The 18,610-nt window shown below is 51.2% G+C and overlaps 2 protein-coding genes across 2 annotated transcripts; one reads left to right on the forward strand and one right to left on the reverse strand.

Annotated features, from left to right (window-relative positions):
- Positions 1–1,907: 1,907 nt before the first annotated feature.
- Positions 1,908–10,918, reverse strand: sp1 (sp1 transcription factor). The gene is given in 7 exon segments (XM_084705928.1): positions 1,908–4,069; positions 4,773–4,966; positions 5,926–6,067; positions 8,078–8,659; positions 8,662–9,343; positions 10,108–10,184; positions 10,774–10,918. Coding segments are annotated over 7 exon segments (1,968 nt in total). The 5' UTR covers positions 10,781–10,918; the 3' UTR covers positions 1,908–3,785.
- Positions 10,919–13,228: 2,310 nt separating this feature from the next.
- On the forward strand, positions 13,229–18,509 carry tespa1 (thymocyte expressed, positive selection associated 1; the record flags this gene model as incomplete). Its single annotated transcript, XM_084705367.1, has 9 exons — positions 13,229–13,391; positions 13,946–13,982; positions 14,577–14,617; positions 14,714–14,767; positions 15,572–15,611; positions 16,148–16,204; positions 17,294–17,389; positions 17,706–17,914; positions 18,142–18,509. Coding segments are annotated over 9 exons (1,065 nt in total), but the record flags the coding sequence as incomplete, so codon positions are not given.
- Positions 18,510–18,610: the final 101 nt, after the last annotated feature.

The following is an 18,610-nucleotide window of genomic DNA, read 5'->3' on the forward strand; positions in this document are numbered from 1 at the left end:
CAGCAGGGTGATGGTACTAGACAGGAGGGTGATGGTACTAGACAGGAGGGTGATGGTACTAGACAGCAGGGTGATGGTACTAGACAGGAGGGTGATGGTACTAGACAGCAGGGTGATGGTACTAGACAGGAGGGTGATGGTACTAGACAGGAGGGTGATGGTACTAGACAGCAGGGTGATGGTACTAGACAGCAGAGTGATGGTACTAGACAGCAGTGATGGTACTAGACAGGAGGGTGATGGTACTAGACAGGAGGGTGATGGTACTAGACAGCAGGGTGATGGTACTAGACAGGAGGGTGATGGTACTAGACAGCAGGGTGATGGTACTAGACAGGAGGGTGATGGTACTAGACAGGAGGGTGATGGTACTAGACAGCAGGGTGATGGTACTAGACAGCAGGGTGATGGTACTAGACAGGAGGGTGATGGTACTAGACAGGAGGGTGATGGTACTAGACAGCAGTGATGGTACTAGACAGGAGGGTGATGGTACTAGACAGCAGGGTGATGGTACTAGACAGGAGGGTGATGGTACTAGACAGCAGAGTGATGGTACTAGACAGCAGGGTGATGGTACTAGACAGGAGGGTGATGGTACTAGACAGCAGGGTGATGGTACTAGACAGGAGGGTGATGGTACTAGACAGGAGGGTGATGGTACTAGACAGCAGAGTGATGGTACTAGACAGCAGTGATGGTACTAGACAGCAGGGTGATGGTACTAGACAGGAGGGTGATGGTACTAGACAGGAGGGTGATGGTACTAGACAGCAGTGATGGTACTAGACAGGAGGGTGATGGTACTAGACAGCAGTGATGGTACTAGACAGCAGGGTGATGGTACTAGACAGGAGGGTGATGGTACTAGACAGCAGGGTGATGGTACTAGACAGGAGGGTGATGGTACTAGACAGCAGGGTGATGGTACTAGACAGGAGGGTGATGGTACTAGACAGGAGGGTGATGGTACTAGACAGCAGGGTGATGGTACTAGACAGGAGGGTGATGGTACTAGACAGCAGGGTGATGGTACTAGACAGCAGGGTGATGGTACTAGACAGGAGGGTGATGGTACTAGACAGGAGGGTGATGGTACTAGACAGCAGGGTGGTGGTACTAGACAGGAGGGTGATGGTACTAGACAGGAGGGTGATGGTACTAGACAGGAGGGTGATGGTACTAGACAGCAGGGTGATGGTACTAGACAGGAGGGTGATGGTACTAGACAGCAGGGTGATGGTACTAGACAGGAGGGTGATGGTACTAGACAGCAGGGTGATGGTACTAGACAGGAGGGTGATGGTACTAGACAGCAGGGTGATGGTACTAGACAGGAGGGTGATGGTACTAGACAGGAGGGTGATGGTACTAGACAGCAGGGTGATGGTACTAGACAGGAGGGTGATGGTACTAGACAGCAGGGTGGTGGTACTGGACAGGAGGGTGATGGTACTAGACAGGAGGGTGATGGTACTAGACAGGAGGGTGATGGTACTAGACAGGAGGGTGATGGTACTAGACAGCAGGGTGATGGTACTAGACAGGAGGGTGATGGTACTAGACAGGAGGGTGATGGTACTAGACAGGAGGGTGATGGTACTAGACAGCAGGGTGATGGTACTAGACAGGAGGGTGATGGTACTAGACAGGAGGGTGATGGTACTAGACAGCAGGGTGATGGTACTAGACAGCAGGGTGATGGTACTAGACAGGAGGGTGATGGTACTAGACAGGAGGGTGATGGTACTAGACAGGAGGGTGATGGTACTAGACAGGAGGGTGATGGTACTAGACAGGTGGTGTGTTCATGCTTGTGCGTGTTCAGCTGTCTGGCCCCACGGTGTGCGCTTGTGTGTAGCTTGTGTGTGTAGTCTGTGTCCACAGCCAAGCAGACACAACTCATGTTATGATGTTCATCATTTTAATCCAGCAGCTGGCTTTTTGTAGAAATGAGATTCACAAATACAAAACCAACATTCGCATATAAAATAAAACATGATGAGTTAAGGGCACTTATTGTTCCGATGACAATTACTTTAAGTGATAGAAATTAACCAAATACTGTAGGACAACTTACTCTTCTTTTCTCCTCTCGCCCCAAACTAGCCCCAAGCTTTCAACTTGGTGGATATTTTCTACAGTGAAAATTTTTTGTTTTAGGACACCAGGAAGCAAAATAAGTTATTTGTTGTGCAACCACTTAAACCCAGTCTGCCAAGAATACATGTGAGAAGAAGAATTGGATTACAAAGCTATCTTAAAGGTTTCATTAATTTAGCTTGACAGGTTTATCTGATACATCCATGATAGTGGTGTTGATGTTGCTGGCTAACCTCCTAGGCACAAGAACGTTCCACACAAACGCCCCACTCACAACCCCTGGATGTCTTATGGAAACTGAACTTTTGGTTAAAAGCTGAAAGTTTTTTTGCATCTGGCTATGAAGAGTTAAGAGTTTCACTTCATTTGCTGAGACATTTCCACAGTGTTGAAGTAGTTGTGGATAATCTAAAAAAAATAAAAATACAAAATAAAAGGTAGCCAACTAATAAACCACAGATAAATGAGTACTGGGAAGACTGGACTGGATACATACGAGTCCTCTTGACAGAACACTTGCCAAGAACTTACCAACAAAATCTACATTTATATAAAAGTGATAATAGCAATATAAGTTTAAGATTGATTGCGTAGGAGAAACTCATTGAAAGGCGATCTCTCACAACCATACGAGTCGATCCTTCCTATGGTAAGAATTTATGTAGCTTTACAGGTTTAGAAAAAATATATACACATACCAAAAAAAAAAAGCAATCTATAAAACTTTTTGTTGTTGTTGTTGCTGCTGCTGCTATATGATATGAAATCACGATGGCTTCGAAGTGTATCTATCTCACGAATGATGTAAAGGGAAGGAGGTTTCTGGGTGGCAGTGTGGTTTGATTCCTGCTGGAGACGGCTCCTTGGACTGAAGTGTGGACCAGACCGGACAGGCCAAACTGGGCCTGTGGGTTAGGGTTAGAGGAGCCCTTGTCTGGAACACACCTGTGGTTTACCTGCAGCATACCTAGATTATACCTGTAGCATTTCTATAATACACCTGTAGATTACCCAGAATACACCTGGAATATAGCAGACACCTGAGAGGAAGCTGGCATGGGGGGCGAGGGGCGGGGAGGGGGCTAGCTGGTACACATGGCTTGGGTGGAGGCTGTAACAAGCACCTCCACAACACCAGATAGACTGAGCCCTTGGGTGTGTGTGTGTGTGTGTGTGTGTGTGTGTGTGTGTGAAGTCCAACACTTCACTGTAGTGCCATTCCCTTCCACAAGTTCATGCTAATCACAACCCCTCCCCTCCTTCTCCATCGATAGTCCTTCGATGTCCTGCTGGGTCTGGTGGGGGGGTGAGAGGGGGGCCCGCCCTGGCTGAGTTCTCATAATAATAATACCCCCCCAGTCCAGGCTGCAACCCCCCCTCAGGTAAGACAGAAGTTCAGCCAGCCTGACAGCTTGTCAACCAGCTAGCCAGCCAACCAACCAACCAGCTAGCCTGTCAACCAGCCAGCCAACCAGCTAGCCAGCCAGCCAACTAACCAGCTAGCCAGCCAACCAACCAGCTAGCCTGTCAACCAGCCAGGCAGCTAACCAGGCAGCCAGTCAACCAACCAACCAGCTAGCCAGCCAGCCAACTAACCAGGCAGCCAGCCAGCCAACTAACCAGGCAGCCAGCCAGCCAGCCCTCCCCTGGGTTGCTAGTGGCAGCATGGACCCTCTTCTCCCTCAGTAGCCGTTGCTGTTGATCTGGTGCAGGTCTCCCATCTGCATCACGTTGATACCACTTCCTGCTAGCCGCGCTATGCTCTCCGCCGTCAGCGTCTCCATGGTGACCAGGGTGTGGGGCTCGCTGGGGGTGTCGGCCAGGGGGGCTGGGGCGGAGCTGTCGGCAGGGGCGGGGCCAGAGGCGGCAGCGGCCTTCTTGTTCAGGTGAGTCTTGATGTGCTTGGACAGGTGGTCGCTGCGCATGAACCTCTTGGGACAGTCCGGGCACACAAACTTCTTCTCTCCTGCGAGGAGAGAAGGAGACAAGGTTACAGTCCTCTGACACACTGCGGGGGGGGGGGGGGTCTATGTGTGTGACCTGTGTGTGTGACCTGTGTGTGTGTGTGTCTGACCTGTGTGTGTGTGTGTGTCTGACCTGTGTGTGTGACCTGTGTGTGTGACCTGTGTGTGTCTGACCTGTGTGTGTGTGTGTGACCTGTGTGTGTGTATGTGTGTGTGTGTCTGACCTGTGTGTGTGTGTGTGTCTGACCTGAGTGTGTGTGTGTGTGTCTGGCCTGTGTGTGTGTGTGTGTGTGTCTGACCTATGTGTGTGTGTGTGTCTGACCTGTGTGTGTGTGTGTCTGACCTGTGTGTGTGTGTGTGTGTGTGTCTGGCCTGTGTGTGTGTGTGTCTGACCTGTGTGTGTGTGTGTGTCTGACCTGTGTGTGTGTGTGTCTGGCCTGTGTGTGTGTGTGTGTCTGACCTGTGTGTGTGTGTGTGTGTGTGTGTCTGACCTGTGTGTGTGTGTGTGTGTGTGTGTGTGTCTGACCTGTGTGTGTGTGTGTGTGTGTCTGACCTGTGTGTGTGTGTGTGTCTGGCCTGTGTGTGTGTGTGTGTCTGACCTGTGTGTGTGTGTGTGTGTCTGACCTGTGTGTGTGTGTGTGTGTGTCTGACCTGTGTGTGTGTGTGTGTGTGTCTGGCCTGTGTGTGTGTGTGTGTGTGTCTGACCTGTGTGTGTCCTCTTGTGTCTCTGCAGCTCGTCAGAGCGGGTGAAGCGTTTGGCACAGAAGGTCCAGCTGCAGACGAAGGGCCTCTCCCCGGTGTGCCAGCGCAGGTGGGCGCGCAGGTGGGACGTCTTCCCGTAGATCTTGTTGCAGCCGGGGATGTGGCAGATGTGCTGCTTCTTCTTACTTGGGTCACTGCTGTGGGGGAGGTCAGAGGTCAGGTCACTGCGGTGGGGGAGGTCAGAGGTCAGGTCACTGCGGTGGGGGAGGTCAGGTCACTGCGGTGGGGGAGGTCAGAGGTCAGGTCACTGCTGTGGGGGAGGTCAGAGGTCAGGTCACTGCGGTGGGGGAGGTCAGGTCACTGCGGTGGGGGAGGTCAGAGGTCAGGTCACTGCTGTGGGGGAGGTCAGGTCACTGCTGTTGGGGAGGTCAGAGGTCAGGTCACTGCTGTGGGGGAGGTCAGGTCACTACGGTGAGGGAGGTCAGGTCACTGCGGTGGGGGAGGTCAGAGGTCAGGTCACTGCGGTGGGGGAGGTCAGAGGTCAGGTCACTGCGGTGGGGGAGGTCAGAGGTCAGGTCACTGCTGTGGGGGAGGTCAAAGGTCAGGTCACTGCTGTGGGGGAGGTCAGAGGTCACAACAGCAGGTCAGGAGGCCAAAGTTTAGACAAAAGGTCAGGAAGTCAAAATTCAGTAGGTCAATAGAAGTATCACTGCAGTGTGCATCTGTTTTGTTGCACTGTGCTCATAACTGAGATGTGGCTACTTTGCACTCTGCTGGTTAATACACACCATTTGGCTCTGACCACTGAAATACTAACCATGAATAGTAAATAAAAGCTGCATCTATAACAGTTGATGAAGTAAAACTGTGGAAAAACAACATGACAGGTTCCTACATGCAGAGAACATTCCTCCACCCTGCCAACTGGAAGAACGGGAGCTTCAGTCACCATCATGTACGCCGTGTTGTGGAAGAATAACTGATACTACAGGCAACATCCACTGAAACCAGCACTGCTAGGTGATAGCACAGCACAGCAGCACAGTTCTGATCCTCCCCCCCAGACCTAGCCCCCCATCCCCCCCTAGCCCCCCATCCCCCGCCCTGTGTACGTTCCGTGGCCCTCACCCTCAGCCCCCCAGCCCTGTGTACGTACCGTGCCTCCCCGTCCTTGCAGAAGGGGCAGGTGCAGGCCTCCCTGCGGGTGCGTCTGTTCTGGGGCACGGGGCTCGTCTCCCCCTCGTCCAACGCCGTGCTGTCATCCAGGCTGTCTCCACCCGTCTGCAGCCCCTGCTCACCTGGGGAGAGACGAAACAGACCACCTCAGCTGTCTTCTTCGGCGGTTACGTCTGACTTAACAATGCCCGCTTCCTGTGGACAACACAGGGATGGGTAGAGGATCTGCCTGCCAAGGCAGAGCTCTCAGGTTCAAATCCCTCAAAGGGTCTGCTGGGTGAGAAGAGGACATGATTTCTACGTCATTCCTGTGAAAGTGAACATGTTCTCCATGACTCACGTAATGCTGAGAAACACTAACAGTCAGACTAACAACATCTGACGTGTTGGTGAGTTTCTCACACACACACACACACAAAGCTGACGGAACCTGCTATGTCCGAACAATACATATTAACTACAATTGCCATGACAACCCCACACCATAAACAGCAACAACGAACCAGTTGTCATGACACCACGAGGCCGCGCCATACTTGTTGGATCCCATCTGATCTATTTAAAATACTGACTGACATCCTCCAAGGATGATTTTAGGACATGTTGAAGCTACATTTGCGTGCGTGGGGGTTGAATCAAATCAAACTTTATTTGTATGGCCCTGTCTCAACACCCTCCCCTCTCCAGAGGAGGGACCAGAGAGGAGACCAGAGGAGGGACCAGAAAGGAGACCAGAGGAGGGACCAGAGAGGAGACCAGAGAGGAGACCAGAAGAGGGACCAGAGGAGGGACCAGAGGAGGGACCAGAGGAGAGACCAGAGACCAGAGGAGGGACCAGAGGAGGGACCAGAGAGGAGACCAGAGGAGGGACCAGAGGAGGGACCAGAGAGGAGACCAGAGGAGAGACCAGAGACGAGAGACCAGAGGAGGGACCAGAGAGGAGACCAGAGGAGGGACCAGAGGAGGGACCAGAGGAGGGACCAGAGGAGAGACCAGAGACGAGAGACCAGAGACGAGAGACCAGAGGAGGGACCAGAGAGGAGACCAGAGGAGGGACCAGAGACGAGAGACCAGAGGAGGGACCAGAGGAGAGACCAGAGATGAGAGACCAGAGGAGAGACCAGAGATGAGAGACCAGAGGAGAGGCCTAAGAGGAGACCAGAGACACAAGAGACCAGAGGAGGCATGCATGCCAGATAACAGCACAGGGGAGGGTGGGGTCACGTTACACCCCTCACTGCTTCACACACACATCCCAGCCCAGCCCACACTAACACATCCCAGCCCACACTAACACATCCCAGCCCAGCCCACACTAACACATCATCACACTGTAAGCCAGGGCTGTAGGTGTCATTATACACATGAAAAGTCAGTCGGAGTCAGATGGCTGAGCGGTGAGGGAGTCAGGCTAGTAATCAGAAGGTCGCCGGATCGATTCCCTGCCATGCCAAATGACGTTGTGTCCTTGGGCAAGGCACTTTACCCTACTTGCCTCGGGGGGAATGTCCCTGTACTTACTGTAAGTCGCTCTGGATAAGAGCTTCTGCTAAATGTAAATGTAATGTGTAAAGCATGCCCCACCCATTTTTGGAAAAACTACAAATCTGTCCAACCCACTTGTTCTTAGGAGAATCATATTTAACGTCCGCATCCCCAGTCATTAAAAAGCTGTCCCACCCACATTTGAAAACAAACCTCCGCCCCTGCTAAGACCAACACACACAGCCAAACACACACACACACAGCCAGCCAAACACACACACACACAGCCAAACACACACACACACACACAGCCAAACAGACACACACACACAGCCAAACAGACACACACACAGCCAAACAGACACACACACACACAGCCAGACATTTGATTTGACTGTAGGGTTTCACAGTACTGGTGTATCTGATCCTACTCTACCCAGCAACAGAACTCTTTTCACTCTGTTCTTTTGTTTTTTCTCTTTTTCACACCCACCATTCCCAGGATGAGGGCTAAACCGGTCCGACCAGTTTACCAAACACCAACAGGAAGTAAACTAAGCTATGGATATATTTCAGGAAAACAGAAGCTGAACACAGACCAGACCCACGGTGCATTAACCCCCCGGTCCCCCCCCCCCCCCACTCACCTGAGGGGTTGGCGATAGTGATGGGAACCCCCTGCAGCTGATGCATCTGGAGCCCTGAGTTGGCCAGCGCGTTCAGGTTGATCGTCTGCAGGCCTGGGATCTGGACGGTCCCTAAGGCTCCCTGGCTCTGGACCGGAGCCAGAGTTATCTGGGCCCCGGCCGGGCTCTGGAGCTGCAGGGTCTGCCAGCTCACCTGGCCGTTCGGCCCCACTGTACGCAGCAGGATCGGGCCCGTGTTGGGGATGGTCTGGATCTGGAGATTCTGGAGGCCATCCTGGGTGAGGGTGGGGGTCGCGAAGACCTGCCCCCCAGCTGAGAGAGCCCCTGTCTGGATAGTCTGGAGAGAAGCGCCCCCCTGGATGAGTTGCTGGGGCTGGATCAGGATCTGCTGGGGCTGTTGTTGTTGTTGGTGGCCGTCTCTGTTGTCGGGCAGGATGGGCACCCCTGATGTCTGGTAGCTCCCGTTCTGCGTTGCCATGACTCCATAGCTGGCTGCCTGCGTGGTGGTTGTCGTGGAGCCCGAGAAGTACCCGGCCTGCGTCTGCATGAGCTGCTGGGCTGAGCCGTCCCCCCCTCCCCCACAGACCCCCCTGCGCTGACGGGCAGCAGGGTGATGTTGCCATTCAGGGACACGGGCATGTTGGCCAGGAACTGCGTCTGGTTCTGGATCACGTTGTTCCCCAGGCCCAGGTTCTGCAGTGGGATGGCCTGCTGTATGAGACTGGGCATGGTGAGGATGTTGCCCGCGGCGCCGGCGCGGCCGGTGGTGGCGATGAGCTGCTGGCCCCCGTTTGGCGAGGAGACCAGTTGGAACTGTCCGGCCCCCACCGAAGAGTCCTGCTGGGGCTGGGCGAACTGTAGCTGCTGCCCATCAACCGTCTGGAACTGGGGGATGACCTGGTACTGGATGTTGGGCATGACTCCGGACAGGGTGGTAAGGACCTGTTGGCCCTGGAGGCTGGGCGCCTGAGTCACCACATACTGCTGGCCCTGCCCACCTCCTACAGCCCCAGTGGAGGCGAGCCCCGGCCTGTTCTTGCCCCCGTCCCCCGCCAGCCCCCCTGAGGAGTCGCCAGCGGAGCCCGTGGAGGATTGCACGCTGACGGGGATGATCTGCCAGCCGTTGGGGGTGGAGGTGAGCTGGACCTGGCTGAGGTCCAGATGCTGGTTCTGGTTCTGGTCCGAGCCGGAGTCGTTCTCGTTGGGCGTGTCGATGCGGCTACAGGTGGCGGCCAGCAGGGCGAGGGGGGAGGGCTGCTGGGAGTCCTGACACACGAAACAAATACACCTCAAACTTCCTGTTTCCGTGTTTGTGTGACATTGTACAACATTCGTGATAGCATGTCAAGTATGTGAAACGTAAAAGACACTGCTGAAAAGCCCACTGTCCTTTGTATATGCTGCAAAAAAAAAAGGCTGTGTGATCTCTGGATAAAAAAATTAAAACAATATTTAAAAAAAGCTGAATCATGGTTATGTTATGCATAATTCTGTTATTTATGGCATTTATATGGGTAAAAAATACCCAGATATGTTCCAAACATTGAACTCCTGAATGTTTCTAGGAGTGAGGGGGTGAGGGGGGGGGGGGCAGAGTCGAATGGGTGGGACCACATTTTTCGAGAGCAGCGGCGGGCTTCCTTCCCCTCCCCCAACCCACCCATCTCCCTCCCACACTTGATTCTGCCCTATAAACTCCCTCACTCCGCCGTGGCCACCCCCTCGGAGGACAGCCAAATGGGCCGTTCAAAGAGCGGTGGACGAGCTAGGGGTTGACAGGAACACCCAGAGTGGGCGCATTCACCTTTACTACTGCCTTTTCCCCACCCCGGTGACATGTGCGCAAGAAAAAAGCATAACAACACTAAAAATCTGTTTCATACCGATTGAGAACTTCCAGCATTTCTCGAGCGAGTGACCATATGTTCGCAGATGTTGACCGTATCGGTTCAAACAGCGATTTACCCAAGCACATATTACAAACACACACACACACAAAAAACTTCGTTTCTATGTAATCAAAGTCATACTTGTGTATTTGTGTTTCGCTTTTGATTGAAGCCTCCATTGCTTTCCACCATCGCGGCCATTTCATCTTGCTGTTGGTCTGAGAAAAAATAAGTGTTAGAAAGATACGTAGCCTACTTTCTATTTGGTTGAAGTCGCCTGTGTCACTATACCAACAGCTTAAAAAGTGACTAACTAGCCAACCTTGCCAGTAACCCAGCCAGTTTTACCCTGGACAACATTTCGATACCAACTAGTTGATAGTTTTACTCCCTACGTTTCATTTGACAAGAAGAGTAATTACGGGAATGACTGTTGGTCAGGTTTGGTTAGCTAATGCGTAGCTAGCTAGCTAGTGCTAACTAAGTTCCCGGGCCAGTACCACTACCAGCCAAATGAAGGCCCTTTCTTTATTCCAAAATGCCCTGGCTGCATGTTGATTCATCATCACTGAGTACGACTATTTAAGATCTACCTACAATAAAATGACTTGCTTGCTGAAATCATTATTTGAATTATCTTGCTAGCTAGCTAACGTCATTAGCTTGCTAGGTAGCTCAACAGTTGGCGACGTGGGAATTTTTTATTTTCCCACGTCAGCTTCACAACCGTCGCATATACCTTAAACCAATTGCTAACTGTCAAAAGTAAAACCGCACCCTCGTTTTGGAAGAATAAAGTTCACTTACCACTCATAATTTCTTGACGGGCGGAGTTTCTCGAGCTCCTTTTAGCTTGACATCAACTTTTCACAACTTCAATCGAACTTGATAGCTCTACTACGAAGTCGAAGGAAGGGGTACGTCAGTTTTGAAAACCCGTGTAGTACTGTAAGTTTGGCATGACGTGAGTACGGGTCTGGCATTGTCGCGTAATTATTCAAAATGATGGAGACACATTCAGACAGAGAATTAAATAGTAGTGATTACAATTATCGATGCTTACGCATATTACAAATGGCAGAAACTTCCCGTAATAGGTATAATACTAGGCTCCTCCATAATGTATGTTTTGTTCACTTAAATGATTATGCCAATACAGCAGTCTATGAGATATGTGCTGTACGCCACGTGTGTCTGTTGTCAATACTGGCACACAACTGGAACAAAGAAAGACTAGGAATTATAATATGCTACAACATGTAAAGAAAATAATTTGTTTATATCATTGGAAGTAATCGGACTACCACAGAATACAAAACAGGGAGACCCAATCACATTATCCAATCAGAAAGGAAATCGTCCCCGAGCGCATTACGTCTAAGCACTGGTTAGTTTGAATTAGCTCTCATAATTTGCCGGGACACGGAGCTTGCATGATTGTGCTTAAGAAAAACATACGACATGGAATCTGTTATTTAAATCAAGTGAACTATTTTAAGTAGCACATTTGACCGACACGTTATTCAGCCCAATGAGTGAGATTACAATTGTCAAGGCACACGATCAAACCAATGGGATATTACCAGTGGCTAGCGCAAGGGTGGGGTCTGCAAAGTTATGCTCTAACGTTGACCCTAATTGACGTTTGACAAAAGTGTGAGTGAAGGGAGGCTAAAAAGGCGCCATTAACGTAAAACTGTGTCTGAAACAGTCCACAATGTTGTTTGATAAAAAAAGTCAAAGTCTGTCCCGTGTAGCCTAACTGGAGGATACTCCATAATAAGTAGGGTAGGCAGCCTGCTTGCGGGGTGGAACTTGGTATTTCGTGGCCACTCCCTGATGTAAGTGGGTAGGCCGGTAAAACCCAAGACAGGAGAAGTTGGTGAGACCGACCTATACGCACTGACTTGAGTGGAGCAGGGAGGAGATTATTCAGTGGGTGGGTCGTGTATTTTAACAGTTGGGGTGTCAGTCGAGCACATGTGTCCGTGTAAACAGGAGGTTCTTCGGGAAGGAGAGTGGAGGCACCGCCCTGGGCCGCTGCCCATGGCTACGGTTACACACACCCACCGTAACACTGACAGGCGCGAGAGTTTCTTGAAGTTTTAACACCTCAGGAGTCACTAGCTCTGGAAATTTCAAAATAAATGTTGCGGTTTAATTGATTTGATTATTGGCATCCGCAGGGTGGATTGATGAGCGATGATTTCTCTTGATTTCACTTCGTGGCACAAAGGACCCAAACCGATGTTTTTTGTGAATAAATACTTCACCAAGGATAAGGATCTCTAACCAATGTTTATCCTATGAATATCACATTATGAAGCAACTTTTTAAAACATGGTCGAGGAATAAGGAAATATATTGACAAAGGCATCTTACAAGATAAATGTCTGTTCTGTCGACCCAATTTTTTTTCTTCTGATAGTTCCGAAATATTTTATGTCGAACATGTTCTGAGTACCTACTTTGTACGCAGACTCACCTGCGGACGCCGCAGATAGCTTACGAGCAGCGTGACAGGTCGTGACAGTATAGTTTGATTAATCTGCAGGATGTGTCGCAATGTGCCTCACTTTCCTCTCTGCTGTCTTTTTAGTACATCCTCAAGTCTACCATCGGTTACACGCAGTTAGCCGACAGTCATAGGCAGTGCGTTGACCGGCATTCTCTAATAAGTTAAGTCCATGATGAATGTTATGAAGTTATTTCTGTCTGAACAATATAAAGCTACTTGTAGTTTGTTCAAGCGATATAAAGAACAGGAAACGATAACAGTATTTAACGGACCCTGCGCCTTTTGAAGGTAAGATAACATGACTTGTAAAAACATCCGTGTCATTTTTTAATGAAGAGCTACGAATGTGAAAGCTTGTGCCGTTTGTCCTCCCGGTTTTAGCTGCGGATGGTGTTGTGGCATCTCTCATGATTTACCGCCTCTGATGCATGTTTTAGCCTCGTAGGTCATCATCACTTCTACGACACCCATAGAGCATTTTACATAGCCCTAAACATATGAATACGATGTATCAATCTCAGCCATTATTAAAGGCTGTATAGTCACGATTTTAATAAGCATTTACTTCCTTGTGGACCTGATTCTCGTAATATTCCAGCCTTGCGTGGGGGGTTTATGTAACCAGTACAGCCTTGCTAGCTCAGACCACGGAGAGTTGATGAAAAGCAACAGTTGTTTCGCGTGCGTCTCGTGAGCGCGGTGTCCTGTCCTCCCCAGGCATCCACTTTTGGTGTCATAAGTTGAAATGGAGAGCCCGTCCCCGTCGCTCAGGCGGCAAGCGTGGGTCCAGACCAGCCGACAGTGGCAGACCCTCGAGAACGATCCCCAGGCACCCTCGCAACCCCCTCCTCCTCCTCCCCTCCTCCTCCTCCCTCCTTCTCCGCAGAGCAGCGGCACTCCGTTGATGGTCAGTACTATACATCCTAGTTTATATCGCCCAATCCTGACGGCTCTCTAATCCTAGTTTATATTGTTTGTGTTGTAGCACAACGGCTACCAACATCAGGATGTATAGATAGTCCTAACTAAATATGAAATTTCTTCATCTTCCCTACAACACATATAACACATTAATTTCAATGTCAAACCAGGATGTAATTAACAAAATCTTCTTTGCCTTCAAAATGTGCAGCTTTATGATTGTATTGGATGGTATCGATCACAAGGGTACAATATTTATTTAATCCAAACTTAACATGTTTTTTTTATAGCTCCACATCTGTATGTTCATATTAGTAGCATTGCAGTGTCTCCCTGCGTAGCCTCAGTATTGCAGCAGCTACAGCATAACCACTAGAACTCTGGTAGGCCTATATTTATATCTCACCTGGGGGCGGGTGCATGCTCAACGGTCTACGGTCGGGAAAAAAGCTAAAGGAAACCACCATGTCTTCATGAAACACGATAGACGAAAAAAGTAAAGTGTGACATTTGTTGACGTAGTATGTCGTGTTCCCTCAGAATGTTGCTCCATCGAGAGCTGGCTGCTCCACTGCGGGTGAGTGTGCGCCCCCTCCTAACCAACGTCGAGAAAATACTCTTTTTATGTGTCCGGAAGGTTCTAGAATGCCTTCTAACGGTAGTCGGGCACCGGTTGGTGTGTCATTCTATGGAAAGTGAAGAGACACAGGTTGAGTACTGAGTGGAAACAAGGCTTCTCAGGGACTTCCTGTCAGCTGAAAGAAATAGAAGACAAGTGCAGTTTGTTCCTTCAGGCCTCAAACACACTCGCTAGGAGCAGTTGGCCTGGCTGTGTAGCTGTCTTGCGGTGCGCACACACGGCTATGTGACTAGTTGTTACGCTAGAGCCGGGAATGTGTGTTGAATGTGGTGTAAGATTAAAAGACCATGGAACTACGTAGCAATATTTTACATTAAGGTTTCATAAACTACCATGTAGCTATATAACAACACTTACGGTAATCATTATACTACTGTTAATTTTTTGTATTCCTGCAATTGTCTGTAATGGTGTGATGACCTGCTACTGCCTATACTGGGCTGGCCAAGAGGAAACTCTGTAAAAATATATTTAAAATGTCATCCAGTCCTTCCTGGTTGAATAAAGTTCAAAAATGTGTTTGTGTCACAGGCAGCAGCTGGGAGCTGATGGTCCAGGCCACTTGCCTGGAGGTAAAACACAACATCTGATCCATATGCAGCTTTCTAACTGGCAGTGTTGACGTTGTTGTTGATGCTGGGTCAGTAAAGTTCGAGTCTCTCCTGCAGAGTCGGGACTGAGGAGCTGCAGCTTCGAAGATGACCTGAGCCTGGGGGCTGAGGGTGAGGAGAGGGATGAGGGTGAGGAGAGGGAGGGATGAGGGTGAGGAGAAGGAGGGTGAGGAGAGGGAGGGATGAGGGTGAGGAGAGGGATGAGGGTGAGGAGAGGGATGAGGGTGAGGAGAGGGATGAGGGTGAGGAGAAGGAGGGTGAGGAGAGGGAGGGATGAGGGTGAGGAGAAGGATGAGGGTGAGGAGAGGGAGGGATGAGGGTGAGGAGAGGGAGGGATGAGGGTGAGGAGAGGGAGGGATGAGGGTGAGGAGAAGGAGGGATGAGGGTGAGGAGAGGGAGGGATGAGGGTGAGGAGAAAGAGGGATGAGGGTGAGGAGAGAGAGGGATGAGTGTGAGGAGAGGGAGGGATGAGGGTGAGGAGAAGGAGGGATGAGGGTGAGGAGAAGGAGGGTGAGGAGAGGGAGGAGGGAGAGGAGAGGGAGGGTGAGGGATGAGGGTGAGTAGAGGGATGAGGGTGAGGAGAGGGATGAGGGTGAGTAGAGGTGAGGCTGTGTTCAGGTGAGGCTGTGTTAAACACAATGGCCGCTTTGTGGGAATGTGTAGGTGTGTGTGTGTGTGTGTGTGAATGGAGTGTGCCTCTTTTCAACAAAGGCACAGAACACATTGTACCAACATGTAGATATCTGCCAAGATTACAGCTGTCTAACCCCTCCTCCTCTGGGATCTTTATACACACTCATGCAACACACACACACTCATGCAACACACACACACTCATCCAGCACACACACACACATTTTACACATTTTGTTTGTTATACTTGGTGTCACAGTGTGGTTCTTTGCTTGTTCACAGCTCCTGTGTTCAGTGTTGAAGATGAAGGTCTGGGAGTGGGGTGAGAAACAAAATAACAGAGACAGGATTAGAAAAGTCTGGTCTCATTGTAGGGCTAGGCAATATATCGAATATTAGCCAAATGTTCAGTTTGTGAACTGAAAATTGCACTTTCACAGGCACTCTCTTTTGCTCTCTTTTTGTCCTGTCACATAAGGACCTCTGCATGAATTGTTCCATGTGAGGTCCATTTTGTCAAGTTGCAAGTACCATGTTATGGTAACTGCTTAAATTTGCACTACACATTTTGTACTTTGTAACAATAGCTGTTGTATCTAAATTGTTTTGTTGTTTTTTAATGAAGGCAAAAGAAAATCATGTTTTTTATTATTTAAATGCAAATGCGAACATATCAAGATATATATCGAATATATTTTTGACGATATCGAGATATTATATTTTTTTTATATATCGCCCAGCCCTATCTCATTGTCTGGTCTCTATCTGGTCTATATATCTGTCTCTCCCATCTCTCTGTGATATCTCCCATCTGTTCACTCTCTCTGGTGTCTCTGATATCTCCTCTGGCGTCTGCAGGAGCTGTCCTCTACTGCTTCCTCCTCCCAAGAGCCGTCATAAAGAACCCTCCACCAGGCTAGTACCCCAACACTGACCTACCCTGACCCTAAACCTGACCCACCCTGACCCACCCTGACCCCAACCCTGACCCACCCTGACCCTAACCATGACCCACCCTGACCCGAACCCTCCACCAGGCTAGTACCCCAACCCTGACCCACCCTGACCCTAACCCACCCTGACCCCAACCCTGACCCACCCTGACCCTAACCATGACCCACCCTGACCCTAACCCTCCACCAGGCTAGTATCCCAACCCTGACCCACCCTGACCCTAACCCACCCTGACCCCAACCCTGACCCACCCTGACCCTAACCATGACCCACCCTGACCCGAACCCTCCACCAGGCTAGTATCCCAACCCTGACCCACCCTGACCCTAACCCACCCTGACCCCAACCCTGACCCACCCTGACCCTAACCATGACCCACCCTGACCCTAACCCTCCACCAGGCTAGTACCCCAACCCTGACCCACCCTGACCCCAACCCTGACCCTAACCATGACCCACCCTGACCCTAACCCTCCACCAGGCTAGTATCCCAACCCTGACCCACCCTGACCCTGACCCTGACCCACCCTGACCCTAACCATGACCCACCCTGACCCTAACCATGACCCACCCTGACCCTGACCCACCCTGACCCCAACCATGACCCACCCTGACACACCTTTACACCAACCCTGACCCCAAACCTGACCCTAACCCTAGCACCATACCAACACAGGTTGCACGGCCAGCCAGTGACCATAACCCTTCATGGTTGATGTTGTCTCCTCATGGTTGATGTTGTCTCCTCATGGTTGATGTTGTCTCCTCATGGTTGATGTTGTCTCCTCATGGTTGATGTTGTCTCCTCATGGTTGATGTTGTCTCCTCATGGTTGATGTTGTGTCCTCGTGGTTGATGTTGTGTCTTCATGGTTGATGTTGTGTCCACATGGTTGATGTTGTGTCCTCGTGGTTGATGTTGTGTCCTCATGGTTGATGTTGTCTCCTCATGGTTGATGTTGTGTCCTCGTGGTTGATGTTGTGTCTTCATGGTTGATGTTGTATCCTCATGGTTGATGTTGTGTCTTCATGGTTGATGTTGTGTCCTCAGTACCCCTGGTGAGAAACTCCGTCTGCCCCAGCTCACCTTGGGCCACAGCATGGCTTCCAGTGGCCTCTCTTCCTCCACCAGTCGCACTGCTTCCAGGTCAGGGGTCACACCTGGTCCGTGGGTTTGCAGAACAAAGGATTCATAAGTGTGACTAAGGATTTTTTAATGGAAAACCATACCTTCCTCTCTCTCTTACCCTCTTTTCCTCTCTTTCCCTTACTGTCTTCTGTTTTTTCTTCTTTCTCACCCTCTTTTTCTGGCTCTCCCTCCCTCCCTCCCTCCCTCCCTCCCTCCCTCCCTCCCTCCCTCCCTCCCTCCCTCCCTCCCTCCCTCCCTCCCTCCCTCCCTCCCTCCCTCCCTCCCTCCCTCCCTCCCTCCCTCCCCCTCTCTCTCTCTCTCTCTCTCTCTCCAGTGTGTCGGAGGTCCTGCAGCTGTGTTCGGAGGATGCGGAGGACACCCTGTACCAGCTGGGCTTCGGCAGCGAGGTGGCCCAGCCCTCGGCTCGAATCCCCCCCCGCTTCCTCAGATTCCCCTCCCGGCTCAGCGGCATCAGCTTCCGGCTCTTCCTGCAGGCACAGCTGCTGCGGCTCCGCCAGGAGGACCCACACCTGTCCCTGGCCAGTACGCACACACACACACCTGTCCCTGGCCAGTACGCACACACACACCTGTCCCTGGCCAGTACGCACACACACACCTGTCCCTGGCCAGTACGCACACACACACCTGTCCCTGGCCAGTACGCACACACACACCTGTCCCTGGCCAGTACGCACACACACACCTGTCCCTAGCCAGTATGCACACACTGGTTGTCCGTCCCCGATCACCTGTTTGTTCCCCCGCAGGTCGCTTCCGGCAGGTGGAGGTCCTGACCGCCATGGCAAACGCCTTCTCCTCGCTCTACTCCCACGTCTCCCGCACGCCGGTCCAGAAACTAGCGCCTCCGGACCTCAGCCTCTCCTCGCCGTCGGCTGACAGGACGACGGCGAGGTTCCTGAGCAGCGTGCGCAGCGAGCCGCGCTCCCCCGTGGACCGCCTGAAGGACACCGTGTCCAGGATGTGCCTCTACACGGGGTCATCCCGGGGCTCGGAGAACGAGACCCCGCAATCCTCACCCAGGAAGAGGGCCAGCCTGCCTGACCTGGTGGACCTGCTGATGGAGAATGCCAGCGAGCGGGCCAGGATAGAGGACCAGGGTTCAGGGGGAGGGTAGAGGACCTGAGTTCAGGAGGGAGGGTAGAGGACCTGGGGTCAGGGGGGAGGTTAGAGGACCAGGGTTCAGGGGGAGGGTAGAGGACCAGAGTTCAGGGGGGA

Source organism: Hypomesus nipponensis, chromosome 9 (genome assembly GCF_054491055.1).
Source record: "Hypomesus nipponensis isolate SF chromosome 9, ASM5449105v1, whole genome shotgun sequence".
Lineage (NCBI taxonomy): Eukaryota > Metazoa > Chordata > Actinopteri > Osmeriformes > Osmeridae > Hypomesus > Hypomesus nipponensis.